Consider the following 22,778-nt stretch of genomic DNA (forward strand, 5'->3'; position numbering starts at 1 on the left):
GGTACCGCCCTTTCATCGCATCCGAAGCTTTCGGGGTTTGCCTCCAGCATTTCACCGCCGGTCAACATAACAGGATTAGTTAAGATGACTGCTGAATGCATCGAGGATTTGTATCCCACTTAATCCCGTGATACGGAGGAGACCCACCCTTTTGTCGGATTGTTTTACGGAAAAGGAAGCACGAGTTGAGTGACTTCCGTTTTAGAATTGTTTGGTTGCCCTAAAGATTAAAATCATCATTGTGTGTGCGTGCGCGCGAAAGGGTGGTAACTGAGTGAGTGTGTCTGAGTGAAAGTGACTGCAAAGCATGGATAGTGAATTCACCGAGTTTTTCAACCAGACCTGGAACAGTAAATTTCGAGCTGGACACAGCAGCGATGGAGGTGGCAGTGGCAGCAGTGGTGGCAATGGCTCTGGGACAGGATCCGGAAGCGGACATGGTTTGTTTGGAGCAGCTTCCGCAGCAGCAATGGCTACTGCTCCAAAGCTTTCTTCAAGACTGACACAATCCCAACAACAACATCAGCAGCAACAACAACAACAACATCAACAACAACAAATGGCTGCTGGTTGCAATTCTTCCGGAGGAACTTCTACCAATAACAGTTCCCTTCGGAATGACAACCTGCTTTCCGATACCCGCCTTTTCCTGAACGAAATTGCCAATAGCCATAAAAACCAACAACAGCTCCAACAGCAACATAATCAAAACAGTAGAAACCTATTTACAACGGGCATTGCAGCTGCCGCAACGACTGAATTACGTGATACAAATTTAGGGCCTTTAAGAAATACCAGTAGCAGTAGTAGTACCAACACTAGCAGTAACAGCATCAATACCAGTAGTAATAGTGTCCATAATAGTCATAGTTTTACTCGTGATACCAGAGAGTTTCCAAAGCTCAGCCATCGACTAATGCAACCATTGAACGATGCCGGCACTTCCGGTGGCTCTGCTGGCGGAGCAAACTCCGCAAGCAATGGCGGAAACGGCAGTGCAAGCACCGGGCGGCATTCGGGGATTCTGAATCAGCAAGATTTCAACGCGTTCTGCTCGTCGCTGTCGGCTGCTGCGGCGGCTGCATCGGCGGCAACTAGCGGCGATCTGGCCGACAGCACCACGCCGCCACCGTCGTCGGTGGTCGGCTCCGGCGGTGGCTCGTCAACGCTCAACACCAACAATCTGCTGGCGGCGGCTGCAGCTGCGGCTGCCGCAGCTGGTGCCGAACTGGGCGGTACGGCAAGCGATCTGCTCAGTCTAGGTGGGCATCAGCACGAGAAAAAACCGCCGAACTCAATTCGAGGTAAGTGTGTTAAAATGTGTTTCAAGACCAGGGCAGAGCAGGGTAATGCAACAAAAATAAGAACAATATCAAACGTTTCGTTTCAACACTTTGACCGGAACGACACACTGGGCAGTAGACAACTATCATAAGGTTTGAAATTTATTTTTACTCCTACTATAAATAGAGCGAGCAAAACATACAAGTGAACATCATTTTGTTGTTTGTAGGTAACTTTCTTATTTTGGGATTTTTTAGCTTTCTTATGACGGGTTTCAATTTTGAGCAAAATCTTCGCATTTATAACGTAATACGATTTACGTTATAGGGTTTTGCCAATTATAAGGATCTGAAGCTTTAAATCAAGAAATTGTTGTTTATGGGCGCCAATCATTGACATTCCTTACAGCTGAAAATTTTAAAATTAATTTGTTAAATCATTTTACAGCTACAATTCCATGACAATGTTGAAACAAAATGTAATAATAAACTAAACTAAACCAAACTATTTCAATGGAAAACATGGACAACGTTTTCCAAAAAAACAATTGGATATTGCACTTTATATCAGTCTTCGTCCACTTCGTCGTTTGGCACTCTTGCTACGTGCCCAATCCATTATAGCCTGCCGTGTTTTACCCGTTTAAGTGACCTGAATGCTCTCTACTCTATGCATTGCTCTGCTACTCGACAACATGCACATCTTGCCTTAGATTACCACGGGGGGAATTGGCTTCTTTCAGATTGGGATTTTTGTGTGACCTTGCTGGTTCAATCCGTAAAAGGCCCTGTTTGCAGCTGCTTCAGATGTCTGAAAACCTCTTCCAGTACTTTAAGATTAACGTCCGCACAAGCTAGGAACATACGAGACTTCATAATACTGGTACTGCTGCTCTGCCCTTCCAATACTGTTTTGAACAAGAGACAGTCCATCACCTATTCGCAAACCATCTAACGTCACGATTTCTGCTTCTATACCAGCTTAGAGTCAAAGTATCTCTGGTTACAACTCGTCTTCACTCTACTCGATCTTACCCTACTGGTCGCCAATTCCTCAAGCATCTCAACGTGCAATAGTTATTCAGGAGCGCATTCTCCATCTGTAGATGCAATCGTAACCAGCATAACAGCAGAAAATCCTGTAACGGTGGTGTGTTGATCGCGATCTCAAATAGGCTGAGTTGCTCCATGAAGAAAGCCTTGGGTTTACACCGTCTATAGACATTACTCTTCTTTATCGACAAACTTCGCAGCCGGCTGTTAGAGTACAGGAAAATTACGGGGCCAGTGTAACGAACCTACTGACTCTATCTAGCAAGCACCGCCTTGGCGAGATTCGAACATACGGCGACTGGCTTGAAAGACCAGTATCGTACCTCGAAGCTAACTGGGCTGATTACATGGATCCGATCCATGGACCGATCCCCAATTTACAAAACATTTGAGCAGCTATGGGGGTTGTTAGGCTAGAGAAGCTCGGAGTTTCCGCACCGCTTTGCTAGTGGCTACGACTTACTTGACTTTAACAGCCGAGAGCCGGGGTGGCTCTTACCGTATCAAGAATTCCTCTCCATTGTACTCGATACTGGGCTACTCGTCGCCAATTCGTTGCGCGTCTTGACACACGCAAGTCGGCTTCAACCTAGTCGAGCCATCTAGCACGTTGAACCCCTGTATTCTTGGTGCCGGTGGGGTTCTTCAAGAGAACGGATTTCACTGCACAGTCGTTCGGCATCCTTGCGACGTGGCCGGCTCACCGTGGTCTCCCAAGTTTCGCCAGGTGTACGATCGGAATCCCTCCAAGTAGTTCCTGCAGCTCGTGATTCATACGCCTCCGCCACTTTCCGCTTTCCGTTTGTACTCCGCCAAAAATAGTCCGCAACACCTTTCGTTCAAATACGGCTAGTGCACGTATGTCTTCCGTAAGCAAAGTTACTGTCTCAAGTCCGTAGAGGACTACCGGTCTGATAAGCGTTTTAAATATCATCAGCTTTGTGCGGCGGCGTATATTCCCGTATCGAAGCGTTTTGCGGAGGGAAAAGTAGGCTCGATTTCCAGCTTGAATGCGTCGTTGGATCTTCTTACTCGTATTACTGTCGGCGGTGGCCAGAGATCCCAAATCTACAAACTAGTCTACCACTTCCAGTTCATCGCCATCAATAGTCACTGTCCATGAGAGGCAAACGTTGCTTTCTCTGGCAAATGTTGGAGCCTCTTCGTATCATATATTTGATTTTCGACGCATTAATTTGTAACCCTATCCTTCTAGCCTCCGTTTTTAGTTTGGCATAGATTGCCTTCGCCGACCTAAGATTTCTTGTAATCGGTCGAGGTCATCTGCGAAGGCTGGGAGTTGGCTACTCTTGCTGAAGATCGTTCCTCTCGTTTCGATGGCCGCTTGCCGGATCACACCTTCAATAGCGATATTGAATATTATACAGGACAGTCCATCCCTTTGACGCAACCCTCTGAGCGATTCGAAAGAACCCGAAACGCGCACGTAGCACATCACTCACGTCAGAGTAGCTTTGATCAGCCGCGTCAGTTTGTCCGGAAAACCGAACACGTGCATTATCTGCCATAACTGTTCTCGTTCAACTGTATCGTGTGCTGCTCTGAATTCCACGAAATTATGATGCATGGGCACGTTGTACTCTCGACATTTTTGGAGGATTTGTCGAAGAGTAAAAAGTTGATCCGTAGTAGCATGCGCCCCCATAAAGCCCGCCTGATACTGCCCTACGAATTTCCTTGCTATTGGGGATAGACGACGCAACAAAATCTGGGAGAGCACCCGGCGGCGGCGGCGGAGGCGGCGTTGACCAACGTGATGCCGCGATAATTACAGCAATCTAGCAGGTCGCCCTTTTTGTAAATGGGAAAGACTACACCTTCCATCCACTCCTCCGGTAGTTTCGCCTTCTTCCAAATCCAAGAATTTATTCAATGAAGTGCCGTGGCTAGCGGTTCTTGGCCATTTTTGTAGAGCTCCGCCGGGAGTCGATCCTTTCCGGCGGCTCTATTATTCTTCAGCTGACGAATTTCTCGCCGGAATTCTTCAAGATCGGGAACCGGCACGTTGTTGTCGTTTGTAAGCACTCCGAGGTTAACTTCCATTGAGTCTCCTGCTGTTATATTGCCGTTGAGGTGCTCGTCAAAATACTGCTTCCACCTATTGACCACCACGCTCTCGTTTGTGATTAGATCCCCTCCCTTGTCCCTATACATGTCACGTTTAGGTGTGTAGCCCTAACGAGTTTGGTTCACCTTCTCGTAAAACTTGCGCGTGTCATTAGCCCGGAATAGTTGTTCCAGCTCCTCACGATCTCTGTTTTCCTTCTGGCGCTTTTTCATTCTCAGGACCGTTGTCAACTTATTCCGCGCTCGTCGATACTTGGCCAAATTCTCTCTCGTGGTTATGCTTAGATAGTTTTTCCAAGCTCATTATTTCCTATCTATCGCTTGTTGGCATTCGGCGTCAAACCACTCATTTCGTGCACACAAGGTTTCCACTCCTAGCACCGCGGTTGCGGCCTCGTTCGTTAGCGACCGAGCGTATCAAGCTCCATCCGCTCGCGAGGGTCGAAGCTCGACAGAGGAACGCAGAGCTTCATCCAGTACGCGCGCGTAGTTTTCGGCAACTGGCGGGTTGTTTAAATGCCGAATGTTTAGCCGAGGATGGCAGCTTTGTCGCGAGGCAGGGTGATGTTCGAGAAAAACCAGCCCTCGATGAGAATATAGACGATTTGGTTCGAAGTTTGTTGGTCAGGTGAGTTCCAGGTGGCATTGTGAATATCTTTGTGGCGAAAGAAAGTGCTTCTGATCACCAAGCCTCGGGAAGCTGCAAAGTTGATGCATCACTGGCCGTTATCATTCGTGTCAATTTTCAGGCTATGGGACCCGCTCACCGGTCTATACATTACTTCCCTGCCGACATGGGCGTTCATATCCCCGGTGACGATCTTGATGTCCCGTCGTGACCAGCTGGCGTACGTTGCCTCCAGCTGCTCATAGAACGCTTCCTTCTCGTCGTCGGATCTACCTTCGTGTGGACAATGTACGGTTACATCATCATAAGAAAGAACCGTTGAAGAAACGGCCTTTTATCCTGAACACGCACATCCTCTCGTTGATCGCTTCCCAGTCCATTAGGCGATTCTGCATTTTGCCCAACACTACGAAGCACGTTCCCAGCTCGTTGGTCGTTCCACTACTCTGGAAAAATTGGGCTTTGCCGCCAAGGATCCTCCACACCTCGCCTTTGCAGCAAATCTCCTGCAGTGCCACGATGCCAAACTTTCAGGGTTCTAACTGATCGAGCAGCAGCCTGTCGCTACCAACGAAATTTAACGATCTGCAGTTCCAGATACAAAGTCTCTATTCCATGTCCTTATTTCGTCACCTTTGTCCATACCGAATGTTCCGAGTAGAATTTTCTAGACCCTTTTTAGTTTTAGTTTAGTGAGTTTAGATATCAGTAGCCATACCAGAGCTTACGCTACCAAGTCTCGTGATGTGGCTGCCATCTTACGAGACAATACTGTGCCTTCTTCCCTGTTGGTATACGAGCTTAGTTTTTACCGGGGTTGGTTACACGATCTCCGCTCAGGTTGCTCGTATTCCGGCTGGTACCATGTGGAGGTAGGGATAGAAGTTGCTGGAAAAGAGGCTAAGGACCACAATGGGGTCTGTTTAACGCATTTTCCAACTATTTACCAACCAAGTGGCTACAATCGTTCCTAATACATCGTAGGTTCAGTGTGAAGATCATGTTCGAGTTTTCTAACTAGTTCTGTAATTTATCTGGCGTACCACAAGGGACCAACCTTGGACCACTGCTAATTTCTCTTACTGTGAATGAACTACCCAGCAAACACCAACTCGTATATCAATGTACGAAAATTATCGTTATTGACTTTTAATAAATTCAGGATCGTAAAAATAGCCTAATGAAACGCACACAAGTTTACATTCTGTCGTATTTGACGATAACAAGTGATTGACTTACGACTATCAGTGCAGAATTGTATATCATTATACAACTAATCGCTTTGAGTCGGATCCTATCGCATACAAAGACTCATAAAGTCGAATTATTAACGTATATTTTGTAGTACGTATATGGCCTCCAAATTAGTACGCATATGCTAGTTTTGTGCATCAGATACGATTTTGCAGGGTATATATAAGTACATATAACTCATTTGTTACTCTGATATGCATATGAAAATGTTTACTGGGTATGAGCTCTCCTATCACTTGGCTGTCGGTCTTTTTAAGCTTACGATTGTGGACAAATATGAAGATTGGTCACTCCTTTCACCGTAAAAATAAGCCTTTTAGCTTTTGATATTACCGTGGTGCGATGCAAGTTGAAGGTGAGTCTGGCATTAAAGAGTACCGCGAAGTCGTTCACTTGATTAATTACAGCGATGCGTTGGAAAGGCATTTCTTGACATTTCGGAATGTTAATATCAAGCCTGTTTTTCCTGCACCAATCGACGAAAAAATTTAAGAGCCCATGTCATCTATACATCGAATCACCGAATATAATTTCGGGCCATCAGCATATATCAGCTTGTATGCAACTGCAAGCAACGAAGCAATGTCGTTGAAAAACAACACAAACAGGAGAGGTCCCATATTGCTGCCTTGAGGAACACCCGAGCAGTTGCCAAACTGAGAAACAGAAATCACACGAGAAACTCTGCTCCATAAATAAGAACTGAGCCATTCGGAGATGCGTCTCGTCGCGAAATTTTCTGCATGTATGTATGTGTGATGAATAGACCTATAGATTTCCCACTGCCTGGCAGTGACATTATGTAAAAAGATAACCGCAGTCTCTGGAATTAATTTAGTTTCGAGTTATACTGCCGTTACTCGCATAGCAGTCCTATTTAGGATGGAGTTTCCTATATAAATGGAACTGTTATGCGAGTAGTGGCAGTACAAAAGGTGTTAGCTCTTCTGACTTTTCTGAATTTCCGATGCAAAAAACAACATATCTAGCGTAACGCCAATTACCTACATGTCGAACGAAATTTATCAATAAATGTCGAGCATCAAATATTCGTATCTATTTGATGAGCTGCTTAAAAATTAGTTCTTTTACAAATGTTTTTCTGTACAGTAGACACAGAAAACTAGATTTCGACGACGATATTTTATTTAAATCCTGGCAACCGCGCATCGCGAAGCGATCTGTTCAATTCGAACCAATGTGACACTCAACGGAAATCACGTTGCATTGGTCGTGTTAATGCTTCTCTTTTCGCTTACAAAGTGCAACATTCGAGTGGAGGGATTCAGCTGATATGGCCAGTATTAGCAAAACAACGCATTGCACCGAAGCGTGCAGGCGTTGAAATCAATCGATTTTATTTTCAATTTTTGCTGATACATGGGTCGAACTCCCAGCACATTAATTCGTACTTATTCATAGCGTACTGATTCATCAAATTGAAATTTTGCCGATTGTTCACTGGCTTCTGACCGAAGAGGATAATTGATCGACAAACCGGACAAGCGTACTACATTGTGCGTGAAAACGGGTACATTCGGGTAGTGTGCAGCTGCCAGAACCAAAACAAGCCCATTGATTCGTATTCTAATCATTGCCTATTTGTAGCTAATCATGTCATTTGCCACATGACTGGGCAACGAGTATTCCGAGCACATAATCCGCTCGACAGCTGGACGAATGAAGACATAAATGCAACATTTATCTCTCCCAGCGAAGAATGCACACCAACCAAAGGGCAGAAGAGTAGTTGGCGGCACTCAATCCATTCAACTATTACACTAGTAACACTACTACCTACTGGCGTATCACTGGCCGCGCTAGTCAGCTACAAAGTTTCAGTTTCAATCACGTTTGCCGTAATGCATACAACACAACAGGCACGCTCCCAGTAGCGGCTTTGAAGGCAGCGTGCCTTTTACTAGTGTAATCCGCTTGGGCAGTAACCCCTCCCACTCGCGACCGCGCGGCGCAAAAAAGTGCATTATGCAGGCACGCCATTAGTGATTCTTTGAATGACATCAGGCCCGCACAGAGAGACTCCCACTGGAATCAATGAAAACGCCAGGGTTGAATTTCGAAGCACTTTTTTGACTACATATTTCTCCGGAAATGTTGCTTGGCTACCTTGCATATAAAGGCTATAATTGATGATACCAATAAATTTTTCCAATACATGGAATTAAACCCTGCTGTACTTCCATCAAAGAAGGTTCATCGACTCTGAGAGCAGCGGAGTAGTACAAATATTGTACACCAGCAAGCGTTATTCTTTGCAATAAACATATTATTTGCATACATAGTACAATAAATTTCAAAGCACGAGCATCACCCAATCTGCTTAATGGCAGGCACCGTGTATCAAGCAACTTCGCTCAACCGACCCAACACTTGATCGTCGCAGCGATTTGCTTTGACTTGACGTTGAAGTTGCAGTAATACCCTGGAGTGACAACGTAATAAAATCGGATTGAGATTGGGCCATAATAGTAATTGGGAAATTGCAGAGCTCTTCTTTTACTGCACCAGACCGGATAGACTGGAGGAGCAGCATGGAAGTTTTCTGCACCATGGAATGTTTATAACCTGTTGTTGCACTTGTACTAAGAGTAGGTCAGACATAATGTTCTACTGATCATGTTTTAAACTTTTCTTAGTCAAGTTTTTTGTGACTAACCTATCAGCATCAAACTCTTAAAACTGCTGAACATCTGCCTAACAGATCGTGCAATGAAAATGTTTATTTCCAAAAACACGTAAAAGTATAAACAACATAAAACGACAATCATTCGGCTTCCTTCCAGTGTTTCACAGCGCCATCGTTGGAAGATCAGACACGTTTTCACAGTAGCTTGTGAACCTAACTTTCGCATACAGTCACTGAAACAGAACAGTCATCCAAGTTTACCGCCGAACCATCCAGAATATTTTAAAAGTCGCTGAACAGACATACAGTTCGTAATAATCATTACCCGTAGCAGCAGCAAAAGCGCACATACCCGTTCCAACAGCTGGCAACTCGCAACAGCAAATAGACGGCAAATGGCAATGCCGCCGCATCATCATCATCGCCATCATCATCGCACACCTCGCGCGCCGTACAATCATCGAGCATCATCTTCACCAAAGTTCATCGACGGCCCGGACCTACCGAAACTTTGGCTGGCCCAAGCCGGACGGCGGCCATCGCCCAGCCGCGTACGGACAAGACCAGAAAAGATCAACGAACTCTCGTATACGGCTTCGCGATCGCGTCAATTTTTTAGTGTCTGGTCGCGAGTTCAACTCAGAACGTTGTCTTGTATTTTATATTTAGCAGTTTTTTTTTTTCGCTGCTTCGCCGAAATTACATTCTTCGTCGCATACCCCGTTCCTTTTATACCTACTCGTTGCGAACGTATCGCCGTCACGTGTCTTGGCATATTATTTCTTGTACACTCAAGATTTTTTACGACTTCGCATCCAAAGGCAGGTTCTCACGAGGCGTCTGGCGATCGCGTTTATGTTGGTTCAATACACAATCGGCTACCAGTGCGCGTGGTAGCGTCGTCGTTCGAATGATAAATTGTGATGACGGTTACGGCTTCCAAATTTTTCATTCTCAGTGCGTTCTTCGAGGAAACATGCTTGCATGTAAGATCAGCTCCGTCGTGTCGTAGTTCATTGACTTTCGCGAATTTTGTTTTGATTCGAAATCGCCACCGAAATCAGCGAGTGAATCATACGTTCTATGGCCGCGCTGAAGGAATGGCCTCATCAGTCAGTCACTGCGAGAAGATGCTTCAACTGAACTGTTTGGTTGAAATCAAAGCTTGGCGAATTGAAGATTGTGAAATTGCTATATAGCCCTGCAAAGTTTCAACTGGATAATTGGTTGGTCTTGGAATATCATCTCATTCACTCTCTGTACACCACTGATGATGCAAAAATAATGATGATCATCAGACAACTAGCTGCCTTGGTGACCGGATGATAGCCATAAATATGGTATCCATGCGTAAGGGTGCCATAAAAAACGATTCCCATAATGTATGTTTGCAATAATTGGCTAGAATCACAATGTTTGCTATCCCATTTTCAAATTTAACTTATTTTCCCCTATTTTTAACAACATTTACTTTTATTTGAGAACATTTTGACTTTGAGAAAACAAACCTTTAAATTTAACTATTCCCAAGTAGCACTTGTAACTAATCATAAAAATAAAAAAATACAAAAAGGTTGCACAGCAGTTATATTTAGGATACTTGTAACGAGTTAGCTTACATAAAATTAAAAATAGTTACTTTTAAGTTTTCTAGTGACAAAAATCTCAAAAAGTTACCAGGTAGTTACCAAATGACCACATTGAAACCTTTTTTTCGAACTGTCAACAACTGTGGTCGTCGCAAAACAGTCACATTTCAGTTACGAGTTACCAAATAGTTATCAAGTGACACAAATGAAACCTTTTTCCAAACTGCTGGTCGCAAAACAGTTAATTTTCCGTTACGAGCAGTTACGAAGTCAAAAAAAAGTCAGCTAGTAACATTTTCGCAACAATTTGTTCACTGTTTCTTGTAAACACAACGGATTAAGGAAAAACTAGACCTGAAGAATATTGCTAATGGTAAAGATAAACAATTGGTACACGGGTTGTGAAATGCTCTTGTAAATGCGTTTATTTACTTAATTGATGGTACTTGGAATCTTCTCCTCCCAGACATTGGTATTAAGTAAACAAATGATGATTATTCTCAAACGTCAAAACGATCAAGTTACATCGAAACGAAACCGGCAATGAAAATAGGTTACAGTGTAACTTAGAAATGACGACATAAGAAATAAGTGACTACAACAGATTTAATATTGGTTACCGTATAACCGATACCGTAACCAGGTCGAAGGCTAAGGTTACGTACAACTAGAATGTAACTGCAATGTAACCTTCTATGATTAACACTGGTGGTAACTGTTTTATTAAAACTGAAACTATTCTTTGATACTAAATTAACACTTTCTTTTCACAACAATCACTAAAAAATACCTTTCTCCGATATCAACAATGTGAACAATGAACAATGGCTGCTTAAAATCATTTCATGCAATATGCCGAAAACGATACAAAACTTCAAGGACGATGGTGTAGTAGTTAGAACCAAAGGCAAAATGGCTATGATTTTTACTGTGATAGCGAAAACCACTTGATTTTTAATGGTTTCTAGGTGAATGCTCGACTAATTCATTATTGCTAAGAATAAATTTAAAAAATCAAAAAATTTAAATTTAAATTTTTATATTTGATTTACAAAACATCAATTTTTCAAAGAAGTAAGTAACGAAAAGCTATATTAAATAAGAGCGCGTGAATTTTTCAAAGCTAGAATCGTGCATTTCACCATAAATTTGAAACTGCATTAAAATTTGTGTTGAAATAATAATTTATACACTCTTCTATATTCAACAGTTAAATTTACTGCTTGACGTTGACAGCCATAGATTGAAATAATAAACCTGCTACATTTTCGCTATGCAATAAAAGTTACAAGATAACTAATTTGCCAACAATTGAAAGTCAATTTACAGTTTATGTGTAACTTCAATAGTAACCATTTTGTAACTATACATGTTACATATTGGTTATTGAGTAACTGTTAATGCAACCAGATTTAGTTACATAAGTTGCGCTATTTCGGTTACACAACTGTTATATTTTAGGTTACTGTAACCGAAGTTTTACATTTAAATTTGTCGCATATCAGCCGCTGCGACTCAATTGTGACAACGTGTGCTACTTGGGTTTTGCGTAAAGAAGTCCATAGAATCGAATATGGTCCCATTTAGTTGGGACCCCGTCAATTTTTTTGCTGAGTTCCCTTTAACAAACGAGAATATAGCCAAAACATAATGTGCTCCAAATTAACCCTCTAACGCTTTTGGGACTGAGCCATGCTTTCCATGCTTTTTTCAATTTCGTAATATAGGGTTTTTTTTTCTAATTCCCGTCGTAATAAGTAAAGCCATTCTAATTTTCATCATTTGTTGGATGGATTTAATGAATACTCCAAAAGTTCTTGTGCTGACTTGACTAAAACACACTTACCTTCCGATCCGTGAACTTTGAAATCACTGAAAAGCGACTATTAAAGCATATTTTTGAAATTACGCAACTGACTTTATTTCTAAAATTCGTCGTACCGTTTTAAAATCCGTCCATCAAAATTTTTCATCGTCCAAACTAAAAATCACAACAATGTTTACGAAGCTAACGCGCATGTATTTGTGTAGGACGGCATGACAAATGTTATTCTACAAAATTTCTGCAGGTCAGGCAAGTTTTCCTGGCTGTAGAATAACGACAATGCCTTGCGTGAGTTATTTTCATTTATGAATGACGGAAATTAAAACGATTAGTCGACATTGTCTTCTTCGTCGGACGAAAAACGTAGAAAACGTGGTAGGACTGCTTTAATGATAAAAAGCATTTAAATAGATCTCAGCTCACTTTGATTGATCGCGTATGATAGACAACTAACTAAAATATTAAGGAATAACTAGTTTTGCATTGTGTGTCATAAAAATGCTGATATTTTTAATGATTTGTATTATGACGATATAGCAACATACCCTACCTATCTGAATTGTAAAACGAAAAAGATAAATTCGACTATTATACTAAAATAGAAATTGACCATAACAGAATACTTTGCGATGACAATTATGAAATGGATGGACTCCGAGCAATTCGCTGGAAATTTTTATAGATGTAGAATCATTTATATTTTATCAGCTAACCTGGTCGTTTCTAAATAGCAAATTTTTGGCTCGTTTTTGCCCATAGTGCGTTAATGAGCCTTCCAGTTGGCCTCGAGGTATGAAAACGAGAATCGCAATGTCACCCCTGGTCTAATAATACGTTCAAAATTAACTGCTGATATTTATTGTCACATATTTCATACCATTTGTATTTTTATTATAAAAGAAGTAAATTTTCATTTAGCGCTAAGTAAAATTTCTGTCCATCGATTACCATTTAGCGATTATTGAGAGAAAAAAATCGCTTAACGCAGATTAATAACTGTTGACAGACCGGCTGCTGATGTTCGCTGCTAGAAAACTTGCTGTGTCTTAATGTCTTGAAAGCATAATTTACGCGGTTTTAGACAAATCCGCCCTTCCCGGTTAAACATTCGGTAATTAGACAACCAGCAGGTTGCCGCAAACTACGCGCGACTGCTGGATAAAATTCTACCTTCCTCCCTGAGGCTATGTACTTCGGCCTACGAAAACGAATGGACCAAGATACGCTTCCCCAGTAACAATTTGGGTTTTATTACACTCTTATGATGGTATTTAAGACCAAAATTGGTCTTGAATGCTACAACAAGAGTACAATAAAACTCACATTGTTGCTTGGGTTGGCTCAATAAGGTGGCAACCGCGATGCTAGGTGTAGAAACTACAAGTGAACGAAGTGAACGATAAAATCGGTCAAATATCGCAAAACGTAGAATTAGTTGACCACGACCCTATGGTTGAAAGCAGCGCCGGAAGAATAAAGGGTGTCTCACATGAAATTGCACCATGCAAGAAATGCTGTAAAAAATTACCCAATTGACCGATCCTTTTCAAACTTTAAGACAGCAAAATATAACCCATTAGTAAGCTTTTGACATATTTGTTTCATGCAACTTCAATACACTCAAGTCTTTTTTTACACGGTTTGTTTTTTCGATTACTCGAAAACGGTGCAGCTAAGGAACTATTTACAATCTACGTGAGGAATGTCGAGCTACTCCCAAATGTATTGAGAAATTAATGAATGGTCTCTAAGTTACCCTGTTCTTAATACTCAAAAAACTAAACCGTGTAAAAAAAGTACTTCAGTGCACCATAACCATATGCTCGCACCTTACTCCACTCTAAAAGTTTTGTACAACCTAGCTGCAGTTTTACTCTGCAGCTTCTGTACGGAAATTCACTTTTTCTTCATGTCTTCCTCAGACTAGACCTCCGTGGGATGCTTCCGTAGTGCCTGCTTCGTAATAGGCCTAAGGCCTTATTTCCGGTGCGTTGGAGGCGCTCATGTCCTTGAGTACGAAAGTGACTCTGTTGGCTTCGTACCACTCCAATACATCCTTTGAAAATTGGCACGAAGCTAGATACGGCCAGAAGATCGTAGGGCCCTCGTGTTGCTTCGACAGAGGAATCAGATACTTCTATAGACACTCCTTAGGGTAGATCTGCCCGTTAACATTCCTGGTAGTCACGAACGGCGCACTCCGTTTACCACATGATGTATTTCTTGGTCAAATCATGTACTTCTTGGCAAATTATGAAATTTTCTGCATCCTTACTTCCTCCGGAACATCAAACTTGTGGTGGGCGGTGAAGTACAGTAGCCCCGCAAGCTGCTGGAAGTCCACCTTGACGTAAGTCTCATCATCATAAGACCAAGTCTCATCATTCATGATGAGAGAGTTGAGGACTCTCCAGGTGCTTGCGCAAAATAAATTCGCGGCGTTGCTTTTTGGGTGACACCATTTTATCCCAATGGGTAATTTTCTTCAGCGTTTCTTCCGTGGTGCAATTTGATGTGGGACACCCTTTACCAGAAATCATGAAGAGCTGAAACAATTATTCCGGGCTAATGACACGCCCAAGTTCTATCCGGAGGTGAACCGATTTCGTAAAGCAATTTCACCGAAATGGAGTTGTGGATTTTTATTTCTTGTAATGAGAGGCCTGAGAATAAACCCAAACTAAAGTCATTTGACACCGAATGGCCTGATTCTACTAAGATTCGAGCCCATGATCACTCGCTTGTCAAAGCAGACTCGGAAACCTTGTGGCTGCGAAACCCCTCAACTCTTGGATAGGCGTCTCAATGGCGACATAACAGAAATCCGGACTTCATCGAGAAATCGAAAAGCTGAAGACCAACATAGCCGGTGGAAAGGATCGACTTCTGACAGAACTCTCCAAAAATAGTAACGAACCACTAGCAACGCCACTTCACTGGATAATTTCAAGCATTTGGAAGGAGCAGAAACTACCGGAGGAATAGATGGAAGGTGTTGTTTGTCCCAACTACAAACAGGGCGATCAGCTCAATTGCTGTAATAGTCACGGCATTGCGTTGATTAATGCCACAAAAGATTTCGTAGGACTATATAAGGGCCCGTGCTACTACGGATCAACTTTACACACTCCGGTAAGTATTCCAGAAATTTTGGGAGTACACCGAGCCCAGGCATCATATTTTCGTAGATTTCAGGGCAGCACATGATACAGTCGAGCACGAACAACTATGGCAGATAATCCACTAGAACGATTTTTCGAACAAACTGACGCGGCTGATCAAAGTTACCCTGGAATGAGCGCTGTGCTACATACGTATCGAGAGCATTTTCGAATCCCTTCGAAACATGGCTTCCAGCAAGAGGATAGACTGTCTTCTATGTTATTTAACATCGCTATTAAAGATTATTGAATGGAGAGGTAAACACGGAGATCAGGCAGAAACAGGAAAAGAATTCTGAGCGATGGTCAAACTGTGAAGCCACAAACACAGGAGAAGGTTAAGAAGGCGATCAGCGAAAACGGTTAGGCTGCTGGAAAGGGCGGTATCCTGGCTGAACTTCTAAAAGCGGGGAGCGAACAGCTGTACGTAGCACGCTATGTCTAAAGGCACTTATTATTTAACTTACATGCACCTCAGATTTCTCTTCACAGGATGTTAGTATTAATCAAAACAATCAATTTAGAGCAGGGCTTAAAATATTCTATCTTGGGTTTTTTGAAAAATTCAATTTTCAAGGTTATTTAGGGGTCATTCCCTCTCAAGTGATCATATCCGTTGTAGTTGACCACATCCGATTTCAACTAAATTTGGTATAATTGCTCATTCCGCCCCCACCTTCATTTTCCCAAAGTTTTGTACGGGTTGATCAGTCCCCCTTGCAGTGACGCTTCTCCATTTTTCCCAGATTTTCGAAAATACTCATTTTTCACTGCATGTCACTGCAAGGGGGATTGTTCAATCCATACAAAACTTAGAGAAATTAAATGTGGGGTCGGAATAGGCAATTATACCGAATTTGGTTGAAATCGGAGGTGGTCGATTACAACGAATATGATCTCTTGAGAGGGGATGACCCCTAAATAACCTTGAAAATTGAATTTTTCAAAAAACCCAAGATAGAATATTTTAAGACCTTCTCTAAATTAATTGTTTTGGTTAATACTAATATCCTGTGAAGAAAAATCTGAGGTGCATGTGAGTTAACTAATAAGTACCTTCGGACATAGCGTGCGTAGCGATCCACCGGACCATCTGAGAAGGAGAACAAATGCCAGAGGAGTGGTTGGATGGCCTCATTTGTTCTATTTTCAAAAAAGAACATGGGCTAGAGTGTTAAAACTATCCAGGCAATACATTGCTCAATAATGTGTATAAAGTGCTTATAAGGTTCCACCTATAAGATTCTGTAGACTGAGATCGTCAGCGGAGTCCTTGGCGGAGTCTTACCAAGCTGGTTTTGTGAGGGTGGCTCCACAACGGATCACATGTTTATCGTGCGTCTGTTATTTGATAAGCTCCGGGAGTACAACTTGTTGACTCATCAACTGTTTATGGATTTTGAAGCTGCGTACGATTCAGTAAAACAAAATGAGTTGTGCCAAATAATATTAGATTGAGAGATTGGAGAACGGCAGACCAGGACCGATAGTACTGGAGAGTCATAATTCCTTCGGCGTAGGATGAATAACGGACCGTCGCCACTAAAGCAAGTGAAGATATAATCCGGCGAGCGAGAATCAAAACGAGAGGAACGTGCTTCGGAAAAAGTAGTCAACTCCGGCGACCTACGACTAGGCGACCTTGACGTCATTACTATAAACCTTGGGGCGACGGAGGAAGTTTACGCCAGAGTAAAAACGGAAGCTGTGAGGATCGGGTTACACATCAAAGCGTCGAAAACCAAACATATGGTAGAAAGGACCACAGGAAACAACACTCGCCTCCGACGGACAGTGACTATTGACGGCGATGAACTGGAAGTGGCTGATGAGTTCATATATATATAGAGATCCCAGTCACCGTCGACAATAATACGAGTAAGGAGATTTACCGACGCATTCAACGTGGAAATCGAGCCTCCTCCTTCCTCCGCAAGATGCTTCAGCCAAGAAGCATATACCTCACCTAAAGCTAAATCAATCGCTAATCGGCTTGTATTCCAGACTGGAATTTCCAGTCATCCAGATTTACGTACATGAGCTCCACACTAGTAGTGTCACTACAGAGGCTGTGTCTAGAATGGAGCGTCCTAACGTATGCATTTAAAAAATCGACTTTTTTCGGATGGTGATACAAAAAACTAAGACAACTAATTGAGTTTGATAAATTTCCCATGGAAGGTAATTATATTAGCTTATTTGAAAAAAATTCTGCGACCTTACGAGCTTCCTTTCGGCAGTTAACCGGAACATTCGCCATGGCGGACGAAAACATGCGTATAGGCATGTTTTTGAGTTCTTCCTTTGTTGTATTTATCAATTCCTCCTCAGTTTTCGCGACAAAATTGTTGGAGTAGGGCTTCAGATTTGCCCAGAAATTCTCGAAGAGACGCAGCTGGGAGACGTTGGGCGGGTTCACCAACTTCAACATTCAGCCGCTCGATTTGCTCCAACGATCGCTTCGAGTAGTGCTCCGACGCCAGATCCGGCCAGTACACCGCGTCTTCGCCCTTATGGTATTTCTTGACTCAGCGCAACGCAACTTCCGGCAGGCACTTCGTACTATAAATTTCCCCTTTCACGGCCAATCCGGAGCGAACGAAGAGCGGCTTTGACATTCCCTTCTCGCTGATTGTCAACCACAGCAGCACCTTCTTGGGGAACTTGGTGTGTGAAATAAACTTCACCTCGGAGCTCACTTCCTTCGTGGGAGAAGTAAAATACGAAGTGCTCTGTCAGTCGTTGCCATCCAGGGTGAAATAGGTCTCGTCGTCTATCACCACCGCCACATCGCGATTCGCCGGGAAAATTGTCTTGACCATCTTATTCAGCTTATGCCGCAGTGTCATTGTCTGCAGCTCCGAGACCAGTGGACGGGACTGCCGCTTCCTTACATGTATGTCCATATTCGCCAGGCATTTTTTCACTATTTGGCCGGTCGCAACGACCTCCCGACCAAGCGCATGCAGCGTCGTAGCCACTTTTCCCTCGGTCTTCCTTTGTTTATTTTATTAAAGACACTTTACATCATTGCGGTGCATTCGTGTCTGTGCAGCCTAATGTCACCCTTCTTACGCTGTTTTCCACAGAACAATATTACAAGAGTAAAGACTTTCTCAATTTACCTGCTGTTACAGTTATTTCAACCAAATTTATAGAATTAGAAGATTCAAAACATTTTCGACATTTATACGCAGTTCTCTTTGAGAATTACGTGCTATATATTATAAAAATACTTCTTCAATCAACAGTTGCTTTAGTTTTTATTTTTCGAGTTAAGCCAAAACATCTAATTTATTATATAATTTAAATTAAATATTCTTTCAGCCAACTTACCATAGCGTAATTTCTTCCATCTTTGATTGACAAATTCTGTTTCCTCCTCTTTCATTCCAGCACAAATCGAAATCATCCCCTGCAAAGTATGCGGCGACAAATCGTCTGGAGTACATTACGGCGTGATAACGTGCGAAGGCTGCAAAGGGTTTTTTCGTCGCTCCCAAAGCTCAGTGGTCAATTATCAGTGCCCCCGGAATAAGCAGTGCGTCGTGGATCGAGTTAACCGAAATCGGTGTCAGTACTGTCGACTGCAAAAGTGCCTAAAGCTTGGAATGAGCCGCGACGGTAAGTAGCACAACTGTTTGTTTTATCATTTTCAATTGTCCTGGGAAAAGAGATACAGAGTACAATCAAAATGCTGGCAATCCAAAATTGTTCGTTAAATAATCGTTACCAATCACTATGTAACTAGGTATGACTTTTTCAAAAGATATATTATCAAAATGCAATTCGCAGTATCAATCAGCTGCCAATTTCCAAAGAAATCACTTGTCATAAATTACGTTGCGAAATTTATACCAGCACCTCCATCAACTATACACATAAGCGACTAGAGCAGATTACTTCCATACCATATTCAGTCTAACCGAGAGCACATTATATCGCGTTCAGAGGTCATCGACCCATCCGAACGTCGAATGGGTTCGCACAAAATGCGTCATTCCCCGCCTTCCGACTGGCTTCCGCCGCCGGAAAGTTTTGGGCGGCAAAATGATAAATGTCTATCAAATTAGAACAAACGGTTCTCGTTCCCAGCCCGGTCACCAGCAGCAGCATAACCGGACCCGAAACATCAATAATGCTGCCCCAGCGGGGCGTGAAAGCACAGCAAAAATCAGGGAAAAACAAATAAAACCACCCGTCGTCAGCCATCGCCGGATAAATACCAATATTTCAAAAAGGCGTAAATTCCAATTTACATAGTGTAAATGTTTTCTCGAGATCCAACAAGAACGAGTCAAGAAAAATCGTTCGCCCAAACCGGAGAGCTTACGACCGTACGAAATATAGAACGAACTCATTCTCGTGTCCTCTGTCAGCCGGTTGGATGAACAAATAAAAAGCTTTCAACGTCCCCGATCTACCCAGCCCCCCACCTCCTCTCACCGTTCATTCGTTTACAGTGCGGCATCGTATCCGGCGGCAAACTGTCTTCCTTTCGCTCGAATACATACAATACTGTCATAACGAAACAGACACTTCCTGAAATAACCACCCCCGCGAGAGGACGCTAGCATAGAAGACGGGGGACATCATGGGAAAATTACAAGATGTAGCAACGTTTGCAGATCATTTGTTCGTCTTGGCTGATTCGTCTATTCCTCCGTAGATCCGTAGCTTCAGATTTTCCAAACCGGTTGTGGACAAGGATGAAAGATGAACGGCCAACGGCAGGCAGAAAGGAGCGCGACGCTCGTAGCGCCATTCGATTGTGGTTTATGTGATACACCCGGCATTGACTGTTGATATAGAGAGTCGAAGAAGACCGTAAGAATTGCGTCGTAAATGGGCGAAAATTGACTCGCGTATGGGGAAAATTGACGCACTGACGAAATTACGGACGATGAATACTTTGAAATGGCACAATAGAGCCACTAAAAGCAAATAAAATTTCGATATTTTTATTTGTATGTATTTTTATACATGCTTACACGGAAATGGTAATGTATTTGTAGAAAACGTTCGTTTGAGGTTATTTTCTGTCGAATTTGGAGTGCAACATGTTTTCTACAGTTTACTGAATCGTGGCGAGTTCCAAGCTTGAGTTTTATGGATGTTTCGTTGATCATTTAGAAAAAAAAACAAAATCCATGCGTGTGGTAATTGCATATCTAAAATAGGAAACAAGGCGCAGTACCTATGGCCTTAAGTTTTTTGTGGCAAAAATAATTTCTACTGTTAAAGCCGATGAGTTTTATAGCGCATTATACACTCATTGACAACATTTTTAAACAGTTGTTTAATTGAGCCTCGAATCTAAGCTTCTGGATTATTTAACTTAGTGCAATCTGAATAAAATTCTTAGTTCTTTAATGTCACTAACATTCCCTTTGTATAGAGACTAGTAAACAGTTATAATTTTCCAGGCAACTTCTGAACAGTTGAGTGTTATTCTTTACTTATCAAAACAATTGTTGTTTAAATTTTCACTATTACGAGGGTCCGCTCCAATGTTACATACATAAGAATACTTTTTGAAGAAAATTTCATGCAATTTCAGAGTCACAACTACACTTGATGTGATCCATGCAAACGCTCCAATTTTACTTTTGTTTTCGAGCATTTTGGCTGATATCTTGCAATGGTGTATTGAAAATAGCTGGTTTTGGAGTGACAACTTGCTTTTGGCGTAAATGTATAAAGACGATTAAATGTACACTAACGCTAAAACACAGCTATTGTCAGTCCAAAACTAGCACTTCTTCTAAGACAACACATTCTGCAAGTAAAAATTGAATACTTTTTTTTTCATTTCGCTGGTTTACGGTAACGCTTTCTCTTATCCGTTATATTTTTCCCGCAAACACCTCCCTCAATTGGTCACTGCTATCCGAGAAATCCCTTCAGATCAACCACATCCAACGGTCATTGCTCTGGCCAGTATAGACGCGTCATAGTGCAACATACAGCCACCGCACCGCCAGTTGAAGGAAGCAGAAAACACCCTCGGGAGCTTTGGTTTTCGTGATTGTGCTAGGCCGTTTTCCACCCCAGTGTGGCACGCAGAGACTATATGGATAAAGTACCGCTTTAAGGATACGCGGATTGCCTAGAGATTTATGCAAGTCCGAGATTGTGTGTTAATTTGTTATTTATGGAAATGTTTACTGCCACTGTTTACTGTTACTGGGTGATTAAAGTTGGCTTTTCAGTGGCACTGCTGGACTGGTGGAAAAGATTGATGCTTCTAATAAAAACAATGATTACTGCGGCCATTTTTCTACCGTAATTGCAATTAAGACTAAAGTGCAGCGCTAGAGCTTAACAGCTGCGGAACTTCGTGTTACAGTCAATTTAGTTTGTGGCCATGAAGTTGAATCAAAAAATTAAAATCTAATCTAAACCATTTGAGTTGAATGTCTATTGAAACGATATTCACCGACTAGAGTTTTCATTAATTTCCTTTGGATTAAACTATAATTCCAGGCCAACTCATTTTACCATTCCGATGTGAATGCAACGATTGAATGTGTGCAATTAAACGGATCATCGATAAAATACATAATTTACTCGTGCAGTAATCGCTGCTTTCCATTTCCAAAAAAAAAAACAGTAGATGCATTTATATTTCCGACACCGTAATTGCCTTTTCATTACTCCATCCGGATTGCGTCCGGGCTTTTGGTCGGTAGGTAATAACCATAATTGAATCCCTCCAGCGAAGCATGAACGCTTCCACTAGCCATGGAAATCTCCATGGTCCCCACTGGCTCATCCCAAAATGGGGCTCCCTATTCGCTTGTATTGACTTCGGCTCTGCAGACCAACATAATCAGCCAGCCGATGAAAGTCCACGAATTTGCAATTTATTTATAGTGATACTTTTTCCATGGTATAATTCACAAATTACAGAAAGCTTTCGAACAATTGCGAGATAACATACAGATAATGGTATGGTTTGCCGCCTGTTTTTGTCAGTAATTGATGCTTCTCTTTTATTTTCCATTTTTGCATCGATCCGCAAATTTACGTTTTTTCTTACGATTAAATTCAATTGACTGTAATTCAGCATTCATTTCAAAACACCTATTTTAATTTGTTTGAATTAAACTTAAAACATGTGAGAAAATTCTTATTTAGTTGTTTTTTTAAATTCTCATGCCTATCATCATTCTTGTTAGTAACGCTACTTATTGAAAAAATAAAAATTCTAATTTTACTTCACTCCAGTTATCCCTCCGTTAGAAGCG

At 42.1% G+C, this 22,778-nt stretch overlaps 1 protein-coding gene across 1 annotated transcript in view; it reads left to right on the top strand.

Annotated features, from left to right (window-relative positions):
• Positions 1-307: 307 nt before the first annotated feature.
• Positions 308-22,778, top strand: part of LOC128739945 (ecdysone-induced protein 78C) — a 56,344-nt gene continuing 33,873 nt past the window's right edge. The window contains exons 1-2 of the mRNA XM_053835446.1: positions 308-1,304; positions 18,925-19,152. Of these exons, the coding sequence (XP_053691421.1) occupies positions 308-1,304; positions 18,925-19,152 (1,225 nt within the window). The remainder of the gene's footprint in view (positions 1,305-18,924; positions 19,153-22,778) is intronic.

The sequence above is a fragment of the Sabethes cyaneus genome, chromosome 3 (assembly GCF_943734655.1).
Source record: "Sabethes cyaneus chromosome 3, idSabCyanKW18_F2, whole genome shotgun sequence".
In the NCBI taxonomy this organism is placed as follows: Eukaryota; Metazoa; Arthropoda; class Insecta; order Diptera; family Culicidae; genus Sabethes; species Sabethes cyaneus.